General features: G+C 42.5%; 1 protein-coding gene across 4 annotated transcripts in view; it reads left to right on the plus strand.

Annotated features, from left to right (window-relative positions):
• The window catches only part of chd3 (chromodomain helicase DNA binding protein 3), a 130,815-nt gene that overhangs the window by 2,208 nt on the left and 107,860 nt on the right, over positions 1 to 20,747 (plus strand). For 3 of the 4 annotated variants that reach the window (XM_072258256.1, XM_072258260.1, XM_072258259.1), the window contains exons 2-3: positions 1,923 to 2,053; positions 17,372 to 17,545. In XM_072258256.1, the coding sequence (XP_072114357.1) occupies positions 1,923 to 2,053; positions 17,372 to 17,545 (305 nt within the window). Of the gene's footprint in view, positions 1 to 585; positions 658 to 1,922; positions 2,054 to 17,371; positions 17,546 to 20,747 lie in introns of those variants that run through there. The other variant, XM_072258258.1, reaches the window with a different exon arrangement.

A 20,747-nucleotide genomic window follows, 5' to 3' on the forward strand; every position in this document is an offset into this window, starting at 1 on the left:
ATGAAGTGCTCTGCCCCAGAAGGCTGTGGAGGCCAAGTCTCTGGATGCTTTCAAGAAAGAGATGGATAGAGCGCTTAAAGATAGCAGAATCAAAGGTTATGGGGATAAGGCAGGAACTAGATACTGATTGTGGATGATCAGCCATGATCACAGTGAATGGTGGTGCTGGCTCAAAGGGCTGAATGGCCTACTCCTGCACCTATTGTGAAAGGAGTATTGTCAAAGCAGCATCTGTGGAAGGGAATGAACAGTCGACATTTTCGATTGAAACCCTTCATTAGACCCCTTCTGCCTTTCTCCCAACCCCAGCCGCCTCTAGAGTGCTCTGTGCTTACCACCCTTTTTGCAATCCTGAATCTACTCTGTCACTTTCGTGCTGCTGTTGACTGATTTCCCTCTTTTCACCCTGGGGAGTTCCTCACTCCTTCCATGCCCCCTCCCCCTCCCCCCGCTGTGTGTTCTTGACACTATCCCTTTTACAAAAGGGACAATATTCCTGACTTTCCCATGTTTTCCCTGACTCTTCTTCCTCCCCATCCGACTTCCCCGCTGCACTCTGACCCTTCAGCAACAGAAAGATCAACCATTGATAGCGGGACCTCTCAAAACCATTTTCTGAGGTGCAAGTGTTCAAAATGCAATGTTGTCCAACCTGTTGTGAGTATGGGGGGGGGTGCGGTTTCAGAATGCTTTACATCTGATTAGCAGTGATTTACTCCCACAGTATATCAGTGATCTGTAGTACAGATATAATCCACCAGTTCAGTGTTTTTGACACTACCAGTAAAGCCAGAGACTGAAGTTAAACTGAATAAGTGAGTTAACTTGTGGAATAACTCGCTGCTGGAAACAGACATGACCGTAAAGCTGTTGTTTAACCACAGAAGACAAGCCAATTCTCTTAAACAATCCTTCAGAGAAGGGGACCTACCACCTGCAATACAGAAACGTGGTTCCACAGTCACAGAACAGGGAGAGTGCTGTTTAGATACAGTGAAGCTCCCTGTATATTGTGCAATCACACACTTCCAGGGCAGTGTTAGATACAGGGTGAAGTTCCCTTGACATTATTCTAGCGCACACTCCCAGGACAGAGACAGCACAGGTTAGATACAGAGTGAAACTCCCTCTGTACTCTCCCGTCGCACACTCCCAGGACAGAGACAGCACAGGTTAGATACAGAGTGAAACTCCCTCTGTACTCTCCCGTCGCACACTTCCAGGACAGAGACAGCACAGGTTAGATACAGAGTGAAACTCCCTCTGTACTCTCCCATCGTACACTCCCAGGACAGAGACAGCACAGGTTAGATACAGAGTGAAACTCCCTCTGTACCTCGCCCATCGCACACTCCCAGGACAGAGACAGCACAGGTTAGGTACAGAGTGAAACTCCCTCTGTACTCTCCCATCGCACACTCCCAGGACAGAGACAGCACAGGTTAGATACAGAGTGAAACTCCCTCTGTACCTCGCCCATCGCACACTCCCAGGACAGAGACAGCACAGGTTAGGTACAGAGTGAAACTCCCTCTGTACCTCGCCCATCGCACACTCCCAGGACAGAGACAGCTCCCTCTACATTGTTCCAGCAGACACTCCCAGGATTTGGACAATATCAGTTAGATACAGAGTGAATCTCCGTCTGCATTATTTCACATATTCTCAGGACCAGCTCAGGTTTAATACAGGATAATGCTCTCTACATTGTCCCAGCAGACAATCATAGAGCAGGTACAAAATCTGAGATTTTTTTTATGTGTGATTGCAGTCTTTGCAATCTATCACATTTGTTAATACTACAGCAGATGCATTTTCTAGAGACCGCTGTCAAACATTAATGCCTTGTCGTTTTGTTGCCATCAGAGACAAACAAAAATTTGTGCATCTTTATGGGAACCCAATGATCTGTTTGTTTCCAGTTGCAGAGGAGAATGTGGAGGAAGTCATTGAAGGACACTCTGAAGGTGACGGTGTCAAAAAGAGACGAAAGAAACTGCTGAAGAAACAAAAAGAAAATAAGCCAGCTAAAACCAAAAAGCGGAAGAGACTGGTGAGTGACACTTTGCTTTTTTTGACCAGTATGCTGAAGGAACAAATCTCTTACTTAGATAAGGAAGTTTGGTTGGGTTGAGTTGTTCTCCAAACTTGGCAATTTACTTGCAGACATTTTGTCACCATGTGAGGAGACATTGTCAGTGGCTTTTGATTGTGGTGTGTCCTCTAAATGCTTAACCTACAAAATCCAACGCAGGGACCGCAGCAAATATTACATCAGCCAAACTGGGAGAAAACTATCCACAAGGATCTATGAACATCAACTGGCTGTAAAGTGGAATGACCAACTCTCCCGAGACTCTACCCATGAAGATAGAGAGGGGCACAAATTTGATTGGGCATCAGTGAAAATTATGGTGCAAGTGAACACATGGCATGCAAGAGTTTATAGAAGTGTTTTTCTGTGAACAAGTGTGTAAATAGACTCGTATAGCTCGATCCTATTTATGAACCGATGCAGGCAAAATTCCAGACCATGGTGCATGAAGTTCGCCCTACAGCCAATCAAGTGATGAGATTTCCTCCCTACATTGCAATTGAGTTTCTGAAATGATGTCCAATCAGCTGATTGAAAAGTATATAAAGGCCAAGCATTCGGAGGACACACCATAATCAATGGCATACTGATAATGTCTGTGTGGTGACAAAATGTTTACAAGAAAATTGCCAGCATTGGAGAACAACTTAACCCAACCATCAGCTACCGGAACTACACATCTATCTAATTATTTCCAATAGGGAAGTCTTTTCAGATGTTGAAACCTGGTTTGATTGTGATGGATCGCTTCTGAAATTAAATTCATCTACTTATTTTAGCCCCAACCAAAATCCTCTGATCTCAAGCCAATTTGGCGTAGTTCTCTAGTGAGAGAGTTCCTGACTTCCACTGCTCTTTTTCTGAAGAGCTCATTCCTGACATTGATCCCCAGTAGTTTTGGTTCATGATGTCCTTTGGAGGTCCCTCTACCTTTACTCACATACTTAGTAAATTCTTTAATCCATTTTAAACATATTAATTGAATCACTTATTTAATCTCTGTTCAACAAACTAAATTAAAGTTGGGTCTTAACATTTCAAACTTCAAAGTAAATACATAATCAAAGTACATATACCACTAAAAAATAACACCCTATCCTCGTTATATGCGGAGGATACGTTCCTCAAAGTCGACACATAATGTGAATAATTATTTAGATGGGGAAAATAAGGATGTGTTCTTGAGGGCTTCCTAAATATGTTTTATCTGTAATTTATTCACATTTTCATACCAATACGACACAAAAGCAGTACCACAAGGCAACATTCGTATTATATTTCATCAATTTAAGGTAATATTCAATGTGATAAATCATAGAAAGTTAACATACTAGGGTGTACGGTACTCGCCAACAGTGGCAGGTATGTTTGCTTCGGGAGATGGAGTGGTTGTTGTGGTGTCGGGCAGCTTTAGACGGATGAGGTGGATGGTTGTGTGTCGTCAGGGTCATCAAGGACAGCAAGGGGTGAGGGAAGACTCTCAAAACTCTCAGTACTGCCTGCAGCAGATGATGACACTGGTTTGAAGAAAGTGGTGAGGATTGTATGCTTGGCAGCATTTTGTCTTTCAGCATAAATTTGCTTGTAGGGAGGAAGGCTTGACTGCAGGGAACTACTGAAATGCTGACTCCATTCTAAACTTGGGTCCATGTCCATCGCCATTTGTGCCAAGTGTTCCGCGGCCTTAAAAAAATTCTGCCAGTTGCTTCAGAGTGGAAGACCTGACCTCTTTCCAGGATTCATCAATGTTGTTGATGGCATGTCTGATGTTGAAGGATTTCCACCATTCCCTCACCGTTGTAAACTCCCGGGATTTTCAAAATCCTCTGTTGCTTGCAGCATCTGAGAAACAGTTCGCCATTAAAAAAAGATACGCCTTGAATGTGGATATCACACCTTGGTCAAGTGGTTGAATTGGCGATGTTGTGTTAGGCGGCAGGAAGCACACTGTTATGTTAGGATGAATGCTGTCGAAATGTCTAGGATGGGCTGGCGCATTGTCAAGCAACAAAAGAACTTTGAAGGCAAGATTCTGTTCCGGGCAGTAGCGTTCAGCCTCAACGACAAAATGATTAGCAAACCAGTCTTCAAAGATTTGACCAGTGACCCATGCTTTCTTGTTGGCTGCCCAGTGGACAGGAAGCATATTCTTACTCAAACCCTTAAGAGCACAGGGGTTTAGTGAATGGTAAACTAAGAGAGGCTTCACCTTACAGTCTCCTTTGGCATTGGAACACATACGCAAAGTCAATCTATCCTCTGCTGCCTTGAAACCTGATGCAGTTTTTTCATCCTTATGTAAGTGCGTTTCGGTATATGCTTCCAAAAAAGCCCAATCTCGTCTGCATTAAACACCTGCTTTGGTGTGATGCTTAAATCAGTTATCATAGCCCACAACTGCACAGGGTAGCATCCCAGAGCTGTGTTACCTTCACCTGACGCCGCCCTGTTTATAATTTCCAACTTTTTTTCCCAAGTGTTAAAGTGGTTCTTTGCCACTTGGCTGATGGCCCAGAACTTGACATTGGACACTTAGGAGGCATAGTTAAATATTTCAAGCACAAAATCACTGCACTGTAGGTAAAAACACAAAAGTTTAAGAGCACAAGATCGCACATCCACACGTTGCCAAAACCAGTGCGAGACTGGCGGGGGAGTGAGACTGTGAGGCGTGCACACGTGACTTGTATTGGCGGGAAAGCAGTGCTCCTCGCATAACTGTGAGTTTTGGACGCATATGATGAGAAGTTGGTAGAAATAGGTTCCTCGCATAACTGTGAATCCGCATCGTCTAAAGACGCATATAATGAGGATAGGGTGTACACGTACTGCTAAAAGAAATAGCATATCCTTGCCTGTAAAGACTTTGCAAAGCATCACTACGAGCATAGTGTAAAGACATGGAATAAGTTCTTGTGGTTAGATGAGACTTAAGTGGAACTGTTTGGCCTTGATTAAAAACCAGTTTCTGCCAGAAAGCTTAAACTGGGGAGGAGGTCTGTCTTTCAGTAGAACAATAGCCCAAAACACACTACCAGAGCAACCATGGACTGGCTTCAAATTAAGAAAATGGATGTCCTTGAGTGGTTTAGTTAGAGTCCTGACCTTAACCCAATCAAGCATCTCTGGCAAGGCCTCGAGGTTGTTGTTCACTGCCACTCCCAACTCATCTGGCATGGCTTGAGCAACTTTGCAAGGACAAATGGGCAAATCTTCCTCTATCACATTGTGCAAAGCTAACAGAGACTCATCCAAAAAGACTGCTCATTGTAGTATCTGTGGGAGATGGTTCAACTGAGCAAAGGGGAATGAATACTTTTGAACTGCGGACATTCTGGTTTTTAAGTTTTTGGTTTTTCATGCTTTATAATTTTCTGGAGTTTTTTTGACTGTGAAAAATGGAGGATGTGATTGACAAATAAAAATTCTGAGTTAAATTGATCTTCCCCTGGTTGTAATAAGCAATTTATGTGAACGAAGGGTTGGGGGCTGAATACTTTTACAAGGCACTGTAGTATTCAGACTTACTATAATAAGGTTTAGAAATAAAACTCAAGCACATGTAAGCAAAAGTTAATGGTACTGTTGATCACATCTTCCATTACGTTGCTAATGACTGAAATTGTTTTAGACTATACATGTTCAGTATGCATCAACAGGGCATCTAGTCAATTCCATGTAACTCAGCTGGGATATTGCTGTATTCACTGCTCTTGGTGCTGCTTAATGTCACTTGAAATCAGTTGAATTGGCTGATGGTATGGATCATCCAGTTGTCACTTCTGCTTGAGTATGGTTGCAGTGCTTCAGCCTCCTCTTCAGTTTGTGCGTTAAGGATTGGGATTTCAGAGTTCCTATCTCTCACTGGCTGCTGAACTGTCCATCACTATATCTTGATATGACAGGACCTTAGAGTTTTGGTCTGAACTGATGTGTGTGGAATCACAGTCCTGTCTATTGCATTCCATCTTTCCTGCATTTAATCCTGTGTTGCAGCTCGGCACCTGTTAGGTGTGCCTGCTACTCTGGATGTGCCTTCCTGATTTACCTAGGAGTTGGCTCTCTCCCTGATGGTGATGTTACAATAAAGGATCTGCCAGGCCAGGAGGTTATAGTGAATACCATTATGTTGCTACTGATGATGCACAGTGGTTCATGGAGGCCAGATTTAAGTTGCCATGAATGTTCTGATCTCATCAATTTAAGTGGCCACTAACATGAAGGCAGTTGTAAACTCAGCCAGCTCTATCATGAGCACGCACTTCCCCGCATCCAGGACATCTTCTAGGAGCGATGCCTCAAAAAGGCAGCATCTATCATTAAGGACCCCCATCATCCAGGACGTGCCCTCTTCTCGTTGCTGTCATCAAGGAGGTTTTACAGTAGCCTGAGGGCACACTCTCTAAGTTTCAGGACGGTTTCTTTCCCTCTGCCATCAGGTTTTTGAATGGACAATGAATCCTTGAATCAGAATCATATTATCACCAGCATGTGGTGTAAAATTTAACTGAGCAGAAGCAGTTTAATGCAATAAATGATAATATTGAAATAAATAGATCAAATACAGTAAGTGTATGTATATTAAATAGATTAAAAATAGTGCAAAACCAAATAATATATATTTAAAAAATAAAGTAAGGCAGTGTTCATGGGTTCAATGTCCATTTAGGAATTGTATGGCAGAGGGGATGAAACTGTTCCTGAATCGCTGAGTGTATGCCTTTTGTATTTCCCTCCTGATGGTAGCAATAAAAGACAGCATAACTTGGGTCATTAATAATGGATGTCATCTTTCTGAGGCATCGCTCCTTGAAGATGTCTTGGGTACTATGGAGGCTAGCACCCAAAATGGAGCTAATTTTGCTGGTGAACGCAGCTGATGAAGGGTCTTAACCCGAAGCGTCGACTGTACCTCTTCTTAGAGATGCTGCCTGGCCTGCTGCGTTCACCAGCAACTTCGATGTGTGTTGCTTGAATTTCCAGCATCTGTAGAATTCCTCGTGTGATGGAGCTAATTTTACAACTTTCTGTAGCTTCTTTCTGTCCTGTGCAGTAGCCCCCCCCCCCCACCTGCCCCCATTCCAGACAGTGAAGCAGCCTGACAGAATGCTGTCCATGGTACACCTATAGAACTTTTTGAGTGTTTTATTTGTGAAATCAAATCTCCTCAAACTCCTAATGAAATTTAGCTGCTGTCTTGCCTTCTTTATAACTGCTTCTACATGTTGGGACCAGGTTAGATTCTCAGAGATCTTGACACCCAGGAGCTTGAAATTGCGCACACTTTCCACTTTTGATCCCTCTATGAGTATTGGTCTGTGTTTGTGTTCCCTCATCTTACCCTTCCTGGTCCACAATCAGCTCTTTCGTCCAACCGACATTGAGTTCAAAGTTGTTGCTGCAAAACCTCTCAACTAGCTAGTATAGCTCGCTCTCGTATGTCCTCTCATCTCCATCTGAGATTCTACCTATCTCGCTCCTGAACATTACCTCACTTCTTTTTCCTCACTTTTTTTGCATTATTTAATTTATATATAGAGAGAGAGAGTTCTGGTTAATTGGGACACATCAGGACCAGTACATTTTGGTCCAATTAAGCAGCTGCCCCAATTACCTGAAGTTCCATGGAAATAATTAAAAGGTACCAAAAAGAAACATTTAACTGCATAACAAATTGTGTTTGAGTAAAATACAAAACAAATGAGAACACTACCAATACATCTACAGTACTATAAAACAAAAGTATATTAGTTCCTAATAGTTATCGATGGAAAAATTCATCTGCCGTGTTTGTTCTTTTGGTTGACTGTAAATGAACAAATCAGTGTAGTGGACTGCCTTTGTACAATGCTTTAGATGATTTAATTCTCCAAGTCTTCATTTCCATTGTAACATTCAAGATGACTGTTAATATCTTCTAATTTGTTACAATCCCTAACTGTTGAAGTAGTGAAATTTTCACTCCCAGTCATTTCTGGTATGCCTGAATGCTTGAAACCATGTTGAGTAAATCAGAGCAACACACACAAAATGCTGGAGAAAATCAGTAAATCAGTTCCAAATTGTCTTACTGCTTATTTATTTACTTACTGCTTTTAGAACACAAAGATATGCAACTAATGCTATTTAAAAACTAATTGCTCTAATGGCCATTCAAGTGCATGCTAGTTAGAAACTGTTCTGTAGCAGCTTCCTGTCCCAATTAAGAGGCATAGTGTCCTAAATAAATGAAAGGAATCTTGGCTATTTTCTCAATTTAGGTTTTTGTTCTAAGAGTTGTCCCAAATAAATGGCTGCCCCAATTAACCCAGAATCCACAGTATTTATTGTAATTTATAATTCCGTTATTATGTTTTAAAATGTACTGCTGCCACAAAACAACAAATTTCATGGCATTAAATATGATTCTGATATCCTCAATGTGAAGCCTGGACTTTGCATTCACAAGGATTCTGTGGCAGTCACATCTCCCTTGCTGTCATGAATGGAACCGTATACAACACTAGAATGGGTGATGACAAGGTCATATACGTTCATTAGTTGTCTGGTTTGTTCATCACTGGTTGCAGACTCAGTTTTTCACATGTGTTGGAGGTAGTACTACCACAATATGGTGATGAGTGTTGAAATTCCCCACATCTAGTGCTTCCTGTAAGTATTGTTCAACATGGGGACGAATGATATATCAGCTGAGGGAGAATGATAGATGATAGTAAAGAGGAGCTTTACTTATCCATGTTCATCCTGATGCAGTGAGACTTTGTATGATATGGAATTGGTGCTGAGGACCCCTTGGCTACTTGCCCCTGCCTGTATAGCACAATACAGGTCCCAGTGCCAATACATCCGCCTTATGTCAACATCACTAAGTCTATCCTGCCTGTGAGAAACACTTTCTTTGGGATTGTGGTAGAGGTGTTGGCACATTGACAGTATTGTGGGAATCTGTGAGGATGACTATGCCCCGTTGTGGCTTGTCTCTGAGACGTAAGTCCCCTGATGCTCATTAGGAGGATTTTGTAAGATTAACTGTTTGGGGTTGATTTGCCAGACCTGTCTCAATGGATGCTGCCTGACATGTTGAGTGTTTCTGCTTTTATTTTACATTTCCACTATCTGCAGTTTTTAAAAAAAGTATTCATTCAAAATATATTTTGCTGTGTTTGGTTCCTTAGTATACAAAATGCCAATTATCTTCATTCACTTGAATCTCAGTGAGCTATTGGGTGGATACTGGTGGCCTGTTTAGTAGGGCATCTCAAATGTTGCACTGGGTCTTGACTTGGGTATGCTGTAGGCCTGACAACTAAGAGCACGAGAGGCCATAGTGAACTCCAAGGGCTTTAACAAACATGTACAAAAGCTAGAATGCACTGAGGCAGCACCCATCATTAATTTATTATTTGTTGAGATACAGCACAGAATAGGCACTTCCAACACTTCAGGTCAGGTTGCCCATAACCCCTGATTTAATCCTAGCCCAATCACAGTACAGTTTATAATGAGCAATTAACCTACCAACTGGTACAAAATGGGGAGAATGTACAAGCTCCTTACAGACAGTGGGGGCGGGGGTGGGGGGGAAGATTTGAACTCAGGTTGCCTGTACTGTAAAATGTTGTGCTAACCACTATGTTATCCTGCCACTCTAGGTACTGCCATCACCCAGGTCATGTCTTGCTCTAATTGTTACTATGAGGTAGGAGGTACAGGAGCCTGAAGGCACAGACTCAACAATTTAGGAGCAGCTTCTTCCCCTTTGCCATCTGATTCTGAATGGATGTTGAACCCATGAATGCTACCTCACTACCTTATTTCTGTTCTTGCATTACATTTTAATGTATAAAAATAGAAATAAGGTAGTGAGGTGTGTAGTCGAACTACTACTCCCAGTAAAGAGCAGGGAAAACATAACAAATTGGGACCTGGTTTAGGATCTTGCAGGATCGTTGACCTGACATAATTAATATGTAGTCAAATATTATATTAGAAAAACTCGTGGCACTGAGACCATTCAATCTTCTGTGTCCATGGTGGACCTTTGCACGGCCAGTTATACTGATGGTACACTCACTAAAATACTCACAGAAAGTGACTGACAGCTGCAGAAAAGAACCTTGTAGAAGTTACCCTGCTGCAGCTTTGCAGATCAATTCACTGCAGGTCTCTTGCTATGATTTGACAGTGTCTTTCTGCAGCTGGCTGGTGGTGATTATAAAAGGCAACAATTTTGGTGACCTTTCCAAAAGGTGAATGACTTGAAATGATGTTCAGGGCTGTTAAACACACTCGGGGTTGGTGGGGGCGGGGGGGGAGAGCGGGGTTAGGTAAATTGTCTGCAGCTCTACCACTCGTGTGAAGTAAAGGTAGGTATTTAGTAACTCTTCTCTTTCCCTCTACATATTTCTCAATTCTGCCTGTTCAATAACATGGAGACAGCTAGCTTTGCTTATTGTTGGTAAACTAGTGGTTCCGGATGTCAGGCAAGCAACTAGCCGCAAATTAAACCATTGCTGAGAGTAAAATATGTATTCATGTGCACTGAACCAGGAAGTAGTAGCTGACCTCTTTGCAAGCCAAAACTTGCAAAGAAGTCAATAATTTTGACCTGAAGCTGAGTGCAATCTTAATTGAACTCTTTGGTTGGATTGCAGATGTGGAGTATCTTGAAGTTATAAGCCATCCTGAACCTTTCAGTTAAATTCTATTGTCAGAAAACAAATGAGGATATGTTCAATATTAGCCTTTCTGCCCTTTGGGGTTAAGCAGTTTGCAGACTATGTGTCTGGACTTGAATGTTCATATCGACCTCCTGCTTAACAGTTCCTCATGGAATCCCTGTACCTCCTCAGGAGGAGGTGACGTTAGTGGAGCAAGCAAAATATTTTCCTCCACCATGCATCAGAGTTGTACCTGAAAAGGAGCCTAAGGTGATTTACCCTTTGCAAGGATGACACTCATACAGTAATCTGCTGCGAAACAGGGTTGGAGAACCCGTGTCTCTTGATTGCCTCTCTGATCTATACGAAAATTCCTATGCTTCCTTCATTGAGAAAATAATTCCCGCTTTGTATCCCTACCTATGATTGTTTCTGTCTGCATAGAAGGTGGTGTTAATATTTTTATTACAGCCTGCAATCCCAAATTGAGGTGTCTTTGCTTGACTTGTTAGACTCTTGGGATTAGTTCTGTTACCTGTAACTTCCTCTCAAAGTAATCACTGAAATTCATAGCAACAAGAGAGGACCTATCCCACGAGTGGTGGCTGGATAAGTGCTGCTCTTATAGCTCTCAATCAATAACCTTGTGCATCACAACATGTCAAATGATCTTCTTAAACATGACAAAGTCTGCAGGTGCTGGAAATCCAGAACAACACATACACAAAATGCTGGGGAAACTCAGCAGCGCAGGCAGCATTAATGGAGAGGAATAAACAGTCAACATTTCGGGCTGAGACCTTCATCAGGACTGAGATGGAAGGGGGGATATGCCAGAATAAAAAGGTGTGGGGAAGGAGAAAGAGGCTAGCTGGAAGGTGATGGATGAAGCCAGCTGGGTGGAAAAGGTCGAGGGCTAGAGAACGGTTTTAAAATGTGGATTTCTGTACATCAATTTGGGTAATAAGTTCTAGACCACTGTTCCAAAGGGGTGAAAAGAGACTGCTTCAAATTATTTTTATCAATTATTTTATCAATTTTACCTTAACTTTTTCCTCCTAACTGTTGGACTCTGTTAAAGGAAATACCCTTTCTAGCCACCGTCTCTCTGTCTCTCGCCTCTTGAGTTACAATAAATATACCCTCCATCTCTCCTACATTCTGCATTAAATTATCTTAAGCTTCCTGTTTGATGAGTTCTGATAGCATAACACTAGCACTCGGAGTTCCCAGATGGATTAATTGTGGCTGGAGTGTAGCTTCTCTGCATGACTTTGATTTTGAACCAAGAACGTGCAACCCACAAAGACATAATTTCAGTTTAAGATGTGGACCCTATTGAAGTACTCACTACAAGGGGAAAAGGGATTTAAAGCCATGCCAGATGATGGTTTTAATTTACTTGGCATGTACTTTTACTTAAATAACAACCCATTCACTCCATGGTTTGGGTGTTCCTCTTCTTTCTCCTGAAACCACGCATCCCATGCAGTCCATCGCCACCACATAGATTGAATAGTCTGGCCACTGCTTGGTTGACCAGGGACAGGTGGGTTGTTTTGCACTATACTTCTCCATCGCATTCCCACTCTCTGTGGCCTCTGGCACTTTTCAAGTAAATCTCAGTACTGCCTTGAGGAACATTACCTTGTTGAAACCTATTAATTATTGAAAGGCCTTGATAGAGTGGAAGTGGAGAGGATGTTTCCTATAGTGGGGGAGACCAGACAGCACAGCCTCAGAATAGAGGGCTGTCCTTTTACAACAGAAATGGTGAGGAATCTCTTTAGCCAGAGAGTGATGAATCTGTGGAATTTGTTGTCTCAGGGGAGGCCTCGTGGAGGCACAGTTGTTCCTGATGAGTGTTCACTACTTGCCTACTGACCAAAACTGAGTGAGTGAGTGTGTGTGTGTGTGTGTGTGTGTGTGTGTGTGTATAAGAGATTTAATTTCCATTTGGGTTGTCTCCTCCTTGCTAAAAAGTGAGACCTCTGGTATACAATGCTTTATATAGCAGGATCATGAGGGTTTATCTACTGCAGTGTTAAGGGCGATAGAATTTTACAACACTGAGGGCCATAAGGCCCATCATGCTGTGCTGACACTTCCATTGCTTTCTTCATAATATTTCCTTATATGCTTGTGAAATCATGTTAAGATATTTTGACATTCACAAACATTCAAAACGCATTGGGGAATTATTTAAAAAAGATAACATTTTAATTCAAAATGGTTAGAGCAGTGGAAAACATGGACACGCTTAAGAACAAAACTGTTAAAGCTAATTACATAAAACTGTAATAAAATTAGTCTGTTTAGTGTTCTCTTACTAACTGCCGATTACTCTGCTGTTGCTTAGGGCAGCAATGAAGGTCCCCTGTCCCTGTCTGTCCATACTGTCGCATACAGCCATAGAGGATTCTTCATTGCTGTTTCCATGACAGTTTGGTTTTACCAGTGGGGGTTGTTAACCCCGAGCTGAACCTCCAAACCTGGAGGATCAGTGGACCACTCTTAAGGCCAATTTATACTCGTGCGTCAATTTGACGCCATAGGTATGGCGTAGCCGTGGACCCTACACTGTACCCTACGCCGTACCATACGCTGTAGCCTGATGTGCACCTCCCCAAAAATGTAACTATGCGTCGTGGCGATGCAGATTTCAACAACTGTGATTGGTCCACTTGGTAGCATCGCATTTCCTCCTACGCTGCAGTAGCTTCCCATTGGGCAACTGAAGGGCAGGGAAGGAACTCTGGCTGCCATGCTTTCTATAAAGGTTTACAGACCTCCGAAATTATGGAGGACCCTGTGCTTGACGCCAGTTTGTAGCTAGCTGCTACAGCCTGTTGACTTCCATCTGAAGCTAAAACTCAAATGGTGATTGCCAGTCTCTGAGTATACTGTGCGTACACTGATGCGAAATAAATGGTTGGAGACGATGAACCAAATCATCAAATCTACCTGCCGACATCCGAAAATGTTTGAAATGCATTTCCTCGTCCGTGTCTCTCAGTGGCCGGACAAGCACAGAAAATTCACTCTCCTTCAGTTTCAGTGGCCATTGTTTGAAGTTTGAGTTTCTTCGTGTTGAGTTTCAATACAAAGAAACTCAACACAGTGGCACAGAAACCCCACCGCCAACTAGCGTTTTGGCAGTGAATTGCAGAGCAATGCAGACACACCAACGCACAAGTAGAAATGCTCACAACGGCGTAGCCCACTTGCATAGGCTACGGCGTAAGCTAGTACCCACAAGTGTAAATCAGCCTTTAGTCTGTGGCCTCTACCCTGTGACCTGTTTGGCATGGGTGACCCTACCAAGAGCTAAAGCATAAAGCCCTTACTCCAGCCAACGTAGCTCACCAGGTCATTGAGCCGTACAAGTTTCCAAACCCTACAACAAGACTGTGGTCCTCTTGGAGGTTGGTGTTCTCTTAGCAACTGTGATTCAGGTTCAGCATATAGTTTTTCCAATCTGAGAGGTGGGAAATCTGTGGCAGTTTGAGTTGGCCTTTGGATTCTAACACCTGTTCACTGGTGCAACATAGTGGAAGATGCGGTTTTTGGCTTAAGATGGGACAATCTTCTACTTTGAGGAAACATGGGTGGAAGTTCTGCCACCAAGCTAGAAGGTTTCACCTATTTATTTGGCCTGATGACAAAGTTAGTCTTCTTCATTTAAAACTTAAGTTCCCAACCCGGGGTCCACAGACTCGTCAGTTAATGGTAGGAGTCCATGGCATAAAAAAAGGCTGGAAACCTGTGATTTAAAATGTTTTATCATTAAACTGCTATATAAATGCAAGGTGTTAGAGGAGCTGTTTGTAGTTTATTAACTGTGTGCATATTTCACTAAAGTAACAGCACAAGCATTGTTCACTTGTTTTCCATTTGGTATTGCTAATCATATTGCTAACAGCTGAGTAGCATGCCAGAGACCAAACCTGATTCCTAATTAAGCTCAGGAAAGGGATCTGTCAGCACACCAGATTTTCAGCAGGCTGTTATAATTGACTGAGGTAAAATAAACTGTGCTGCACTTTATGGTTACCTACTGTTGACCTTAATTTGGACTTGCCAGAATTAAGCCGGGTAAGTGCATCTTGAGGAGCTGAGTGCTTCTGCTTTCTTGTTGCTTTGTGTATGGTTTGTCATGAAACTTGGGGCATTACAGTAGCATAGTAGTTAGCACAGTGCTTTAGTGTACCAGCAGCAACCCAGGTTCAATTCCCAGCACTGCCTGCAAGGAGTTTGTATGTTCTTCCCATGAACCACATGGATTTCCTCCAGATGCTCTGGTTTCCTCCCACAGTCCAAAGACTTGCTGGTTGATAGGTTAATTGGCCATTGTAAATTGTTCCATGATTAGGCTATGATTAATTCGGGATTGCTAGACAGTGCAGCTTTAAGAGCTGGAAGAACCTGTTCCATGTTATATCTTAATAAATAAAAGGTTGGATGGGCAGGCAGATGCCTTGCTGACTCAATAGCCATGCACTCTAATACCTGCATTCTGTCACGTAGGAGTCAGAGAAGGATTGGAAGCAGACTGGTTTCAGGGAAGGAGCTTTATTTTGGGGATCTGCATTCATTAAAGCCTGCTTTTGCTTGTTAGAACTAGACCTGGACAACTCTGGTATGTCTTGGTCTGTCTTAAGTACATGGGAGGAGAGAAGGAAAGGAAGAATGAAAAAAGGGTTAAAGAGTGAATGGAGGAGAGTTGGAGGTGGACAGATAGGCAGGGGAATGGGAATAGACTAAAGGCAAATGGGGAGAGGAGCTGGAAATTTAGCACAGTGAGCAAGAAAGGGAGGGAAGGACATGCAGAATTATGTCTTACAGGATTACAGGCTGCTGGTTATTAGCCTTCTTCATAAGGATCAATTTTTAAATTTGTAAACTAAACTATTCATAATAGCAAAAGGGGAAAACAGTGCAAAATTCTGTATATTCTGTGTAGTTTCGTCTATATGTTCAGTGTTGCTGGTTTTATACATATTATTGCTAGTACATCTTTTTGTACACAGCCACTCATATGCCCCCCCCTTAGTGATACATCCTTCTTGTGCTTAGGGGCTTCCCAGCCGGATTCAGTCCCTCAGTGTTCATAATGGAAGAACACTAGACTGTGGTCCTTCCCCACAGATCCTTTGCATTGGCTGCACTGAGCTTCATTGCATCCCTCAGCATGTACTCCTACAACCTCCAATCTACTAATCTCATTCCCTTATGACTTCTCGCTTTTCTGGAAGACCAGCAAGCTTTGGGCAGACCAGAGTGTTTTCCAGCGGCCCTCAATGTCTGTCTCAGTGTGTGTCCCTGGGAAAAGTGCTCTGTTATACAGCTGCTCAGAATGAATTGTGGTAAGGGCTCTTGCATCCTTCTCCAGGGCACCCGTAGCACAGCCACAGCCTGCAAAAAGGTGAATGACTACTGTCTCCTGCCCATCACATCCATCCCAGGGGTAGCACACATTGGGAGTAATATTCCAACTAGACAGGAAGAATCTGAAGGGGTAGGCCTCTCACCTCTAACCCAGCAAGGCCTTGATGTTTTTTGGTGAGTTCTGCCACATGGTTTGGGCAGTCTGCTCAGGAATCCCTTGATTGCTGGAATAGTTCATTGCTGTTAATGTAGTTGAACTTGAACTAGTCTGTCCCTGAGCAGTAGCCTGTAAGCATCAGTCCCTTGAACATCGGAACATCAAGTGATTGTTTTTTGAGATTTTGTTGTATTGTGTACACAGAGCTTGGTTTTTACTCCTGAGTTTAGGCTCATTGTGCAGCTGACACCACAGTAGATATAAAAACACAACAATGATCTGATGTTGCCTTTAAGGCAGAAGAGGAACCGGAAGAGGATTCATAAGTGGGCCTCACAGAGGCTAAATGCAAATTAGATGAATAGCACTTTATATTCCACCTGGGTAATATCTGACCTGATAGCATAAGCATCGAATTCTCAAATTTCTGGTTACTGCTTCCCTCTGTCTTTGTTCTTTGTGTCTCCTCCTGATTCACCTAGTCCCATCATTCACATACTTACCCCACAGGTTCTTTTCCCAATACTCCACGGTCTTCTATCAGATTCCATCTTCCACCTTTAGTCCTCCTAGCTTTTGACAACATTTTCACTCTCCTCCCTCACTCATCTGCCCCATCACCCCCTTCACCAGGATCCACCTAGCACCCTTCCCTCCACTTTTTCATACTGGCTATAATCCCCTCTTTCTTCCCAGTTGAAATGAAGGATCATGACCTGTAATGTCCCCCATCCATTTCCCTCCATAGATGTTGCCTGACCCACTGAGCTCCTCCAGTGCCTTTGTCACCAGTGGGGCTTAACTTTCAACAACAGGGTTTGGCCCAGCTGATCTCTTATTTTTCTCACTCTTAGCCTGTCAATCATAACCCTTAGATTGGACTCCTTAGTGTGCCAACACAAAATTGATCTACTTGTATTTATATATATTTTGCTTGATTGCATCTTATTATAGTATATTGTGGAGCATGCATTGTCCAGGTGGGGCAAATGGCCTGTTCCCCACCTGCAAAATTAATTGTGGAAAAAAAACTTAAGGGTTTCTAAAATCCCCTTGTTTCTCTCTTAATAGGAAAGTGAGAATGAGCTGGGCTCTGAGCTGGAAGATCTCAAAGAAAACTCAGACAGTGGTTGCAGCGACTTTGGCAAGAAGAAGAGGAAGAAACGAAAGGAGAAGAAAGAGAAGAAAATCAAGCGTCGGAAAAAGGATCAGGGTGATGATGATGAAGAGGAGGAAAGTCGTAAGGTAACACTTATACTTCTGTCTCCTCTGTGGATTGGTCTAGCTCATCTTTCTGAGCACATCCCGGATCACTTTTTTTAAAAACAGACTGGAGCTGTGAATCCACCAGTATCTGTGCCCCCACCATTCAAACTTCTACCTATTTGATCCACATAGTCAAGTAATAACAGGGAGAAAAAACAAAGTGAGAGGCTGCTCATTTTGCCCCTCTGCCTGCTCTACCATTTAATAAGATCATGGCTGATATTTAACCTCCGCCACTTTCCTGCTCTTGATCCCATGTTTCCTTAAGAGCTATCAATCTGTCTCAAACGTACTTGGCAAATGAGCCTTCACAGCCTTCTTGGGTAGAGAATTCCAAAGACTTGCTATCCTGTGGTGAAGAAGTTTCTTGTCTCTGTCTGTTTGGCTACTCCTGTATTTGTGTTGGTGGTTCTTGATTCTAGGTATTCCAGCCAGGGAAATTGTCACCTGCATTTGTTCTATCAGACCCCATAATTTTGTCCACTTTATGGATATTACCTTTCATTCTTCTAAACCCTAGGGTAGGGGTTCCCAGTCTTGGGGTCCACGGACCCCTTGCTTAATGGTGTTGGTCCATGGCATAAATAAGGTTAAGAACTCCTGCTCTAGGGAGAAGTACCCAGTGTGCTTAATCTCTTCCCATGGGACAGGCACTTCTGAGCCCCATACCAGAAACCAATCCAATGAATCATTGTACACTGCTACAAGTATAGCCTTCCTTGGGTGGAGAGACCAGACCTGTGCATGGTATTTCAGTTGTAATCTCACTTGGGCGTGTAAATGCCATTGTAACACTAGTCTTCATAAGGCAGAGATGAAGCTGGCTGGCTGGGTTGGGTTTGGGAGGGAGGAAGAGGAGGACGAGGAAAAGTGTATGCTGATATAAAATTTACTTGGCAGCGTTTATTTATTTATTGAGATACAGCATGAAATAGGTCCTTCCAGGCCTTCGAGCTGCACCACCCAACAATCTCCTGATTTAGTTCTAGCCCAATCAGGGGACAATTTACAATGACCAATTAACCTACCAACTGGTAGGTCTTTGGACTGTGGGAGGAAACCATTAAAGTCACATGGAGAACATACAGACTCTTCACAGGCACCAGCAGGAATTGAACCCAGGTCACTAGTACTGTAAAGCATTGCACTAACCACTACATTACTGTGTCAATTGTGTAGAATTGATACGAGCTACAGAATGTAGAAGTTTGTACATTACTGTGAAATACCTGGTAATACATGCAAGTTGAATGCAGATGAAATACAATGTTTGAGTATCATCAAGAGTTGTAAGCGTGGTCTTGTACAGCAGTTAGGCCAAGGATCGTGTCACATCGCAAAATTTGAAAAGTGTAACACGACAAAATACTGGAGGAGCTCAGCAGGTCAGGCAGCATCCATGGAAAGGAGTGAACAGTCAGCATCTCATTCCAGACCCTTCTTTTCAGTCCTGGAGAAGGGTTTTGGTCTGGAATGTCATCTTAATCCCTTCCACAAATGTTGCAGAAATGCTGAGTTCCTCCAGCATTTTGTGTGCGTTGATTTAGATTTCCAGCATCTGCACGTTTTTTTAATGTTTGTTTATTTATCTGTTTAAAAGAGAAGAAAGCTGTGTTGATAGGGTCTTTACAGTCATGTATTGAAATTGTGCTTTGCTGAAATAGTTGGTTTCAAGCATGTGTGGCTTTGCCTTCAAGTAGAGGAGCATCATAAATACGACATGGAAACATTTCCTTCAGGCTGGCTCATCCATACCCATCCATCCTAATCCCATTTTCCTATCCAAGTACCTCCTCTGGTAGTTTATTCCATAAACTCACCATCCTCTGAATGGGGGCGGGGAGGGAAGAAATTTGCCCTTTGGGTTTCATTTCACTATTTCCCCTCTCAACTTAAACTTATTTCCTATAGTTCTAGACTTCTCAACCCTTGTGGTAGATGCCTATAATTTCTTCTCATCTATGCATTTCATATTTCATAAGCTGGCTAGGCAACATCCTGGTGAATCTCTTCTGGACTCTCTTTCTGTAGTGTGGTGACCAGAATGGCATGGGCTATTCCAGGTGTGGTCTAGTTAATGTTTTGTACAGCATATCATGATGTTCCAACACTTGCCTATGAAGACAAGCAAGCTAAGTACCTTCACTACCCTTTTTCACCCATGTCACCGTGCTCAGGGAGCTATAACCATGCACCCCAAGGTGTCTCTGTACATCAGAGCTTCTAAGGTCCCTGTCATTTTCTGAATGTGTTAGGCTAGTATTAGATAATACATATAATACATTAATTCACAGTTGTCCAGATTAAATTCCGTCTGCCCAACTTTCTAGCTGACTTGGTGTATTCCTCTATCCTTAAACAACCATCATCGCTATCTACAACCTCACCAGTCTTGTGCATCAGCAAACATACTTTTAGACCACAGACGTTCTGAATCCAAGTCATTTATATACACTCAGTAGCCACTTTATTGGATACATATGTACACCTGCTTGTTAATGCAAATGGAATTGTCACAGGAAAGCAGCATCCATCATCAATGAGCCCCACCATCCAGGCCATGCTCTTCTTACTGCTACCATTGGGAAGTAGGCACAGGAATCTGGTGCAGGACCCACTCCACCAGATTCAGGAACAGTTATTACCCTCAACCATCAGGTTCTTGAACCAGAAGGGATAACTTCATTCACCCCAACACTGAACTGTTCCCACAATCTATGGATTCACTTTCAAGGACTTATCATCTCATGTTCTCAATATTTATTGCTTATTTATTTATTTATTTATTTATTACTATTTTTTTTTCTTTTTATATTTGTGCATTTTGTTGCCTTTTGCACATTGGTTGTTTGTCTTTGTTTTCGGTCTTTCATTATGATTATTGGCCTATAGATTTATTGAGTATGCCTGCAAGAAAATGAATCTCATGTATGTATATGTGCTTTGTACTTTGAACTTTATCTAATCAGCCATTCATGGGGCAGTAGCTCAATGCATAAAAGTATGCAGACATGGTCAAGAGGTTCTGTTGTTGTTCAGACCAAACATCAGAATGGAGAAGAAATGTGATTTAAGTGACTTTGACCATGGAATGATTGTTGATGCCAGTCAGGGTAGTTTGAGTATCTCAGAAACTGCTGATCTCCTGGGATTATCAGTCTCTACAGTTTATAGAGAATAG

Source organism: Mobula birostris, chromosome 5 (genome assembly GCF_030028105.1).
Source record: "Mobula birostris isolate sMobBir1 chromosome 5, sMobBir1.hap1, whole genome shotgun sequence".
NCBI lineage: Eukaryota > Metazoa > Chordata > Chondrichthyes > Myliobatiformes > Myliobatidae > Mobula > Mobula birostris.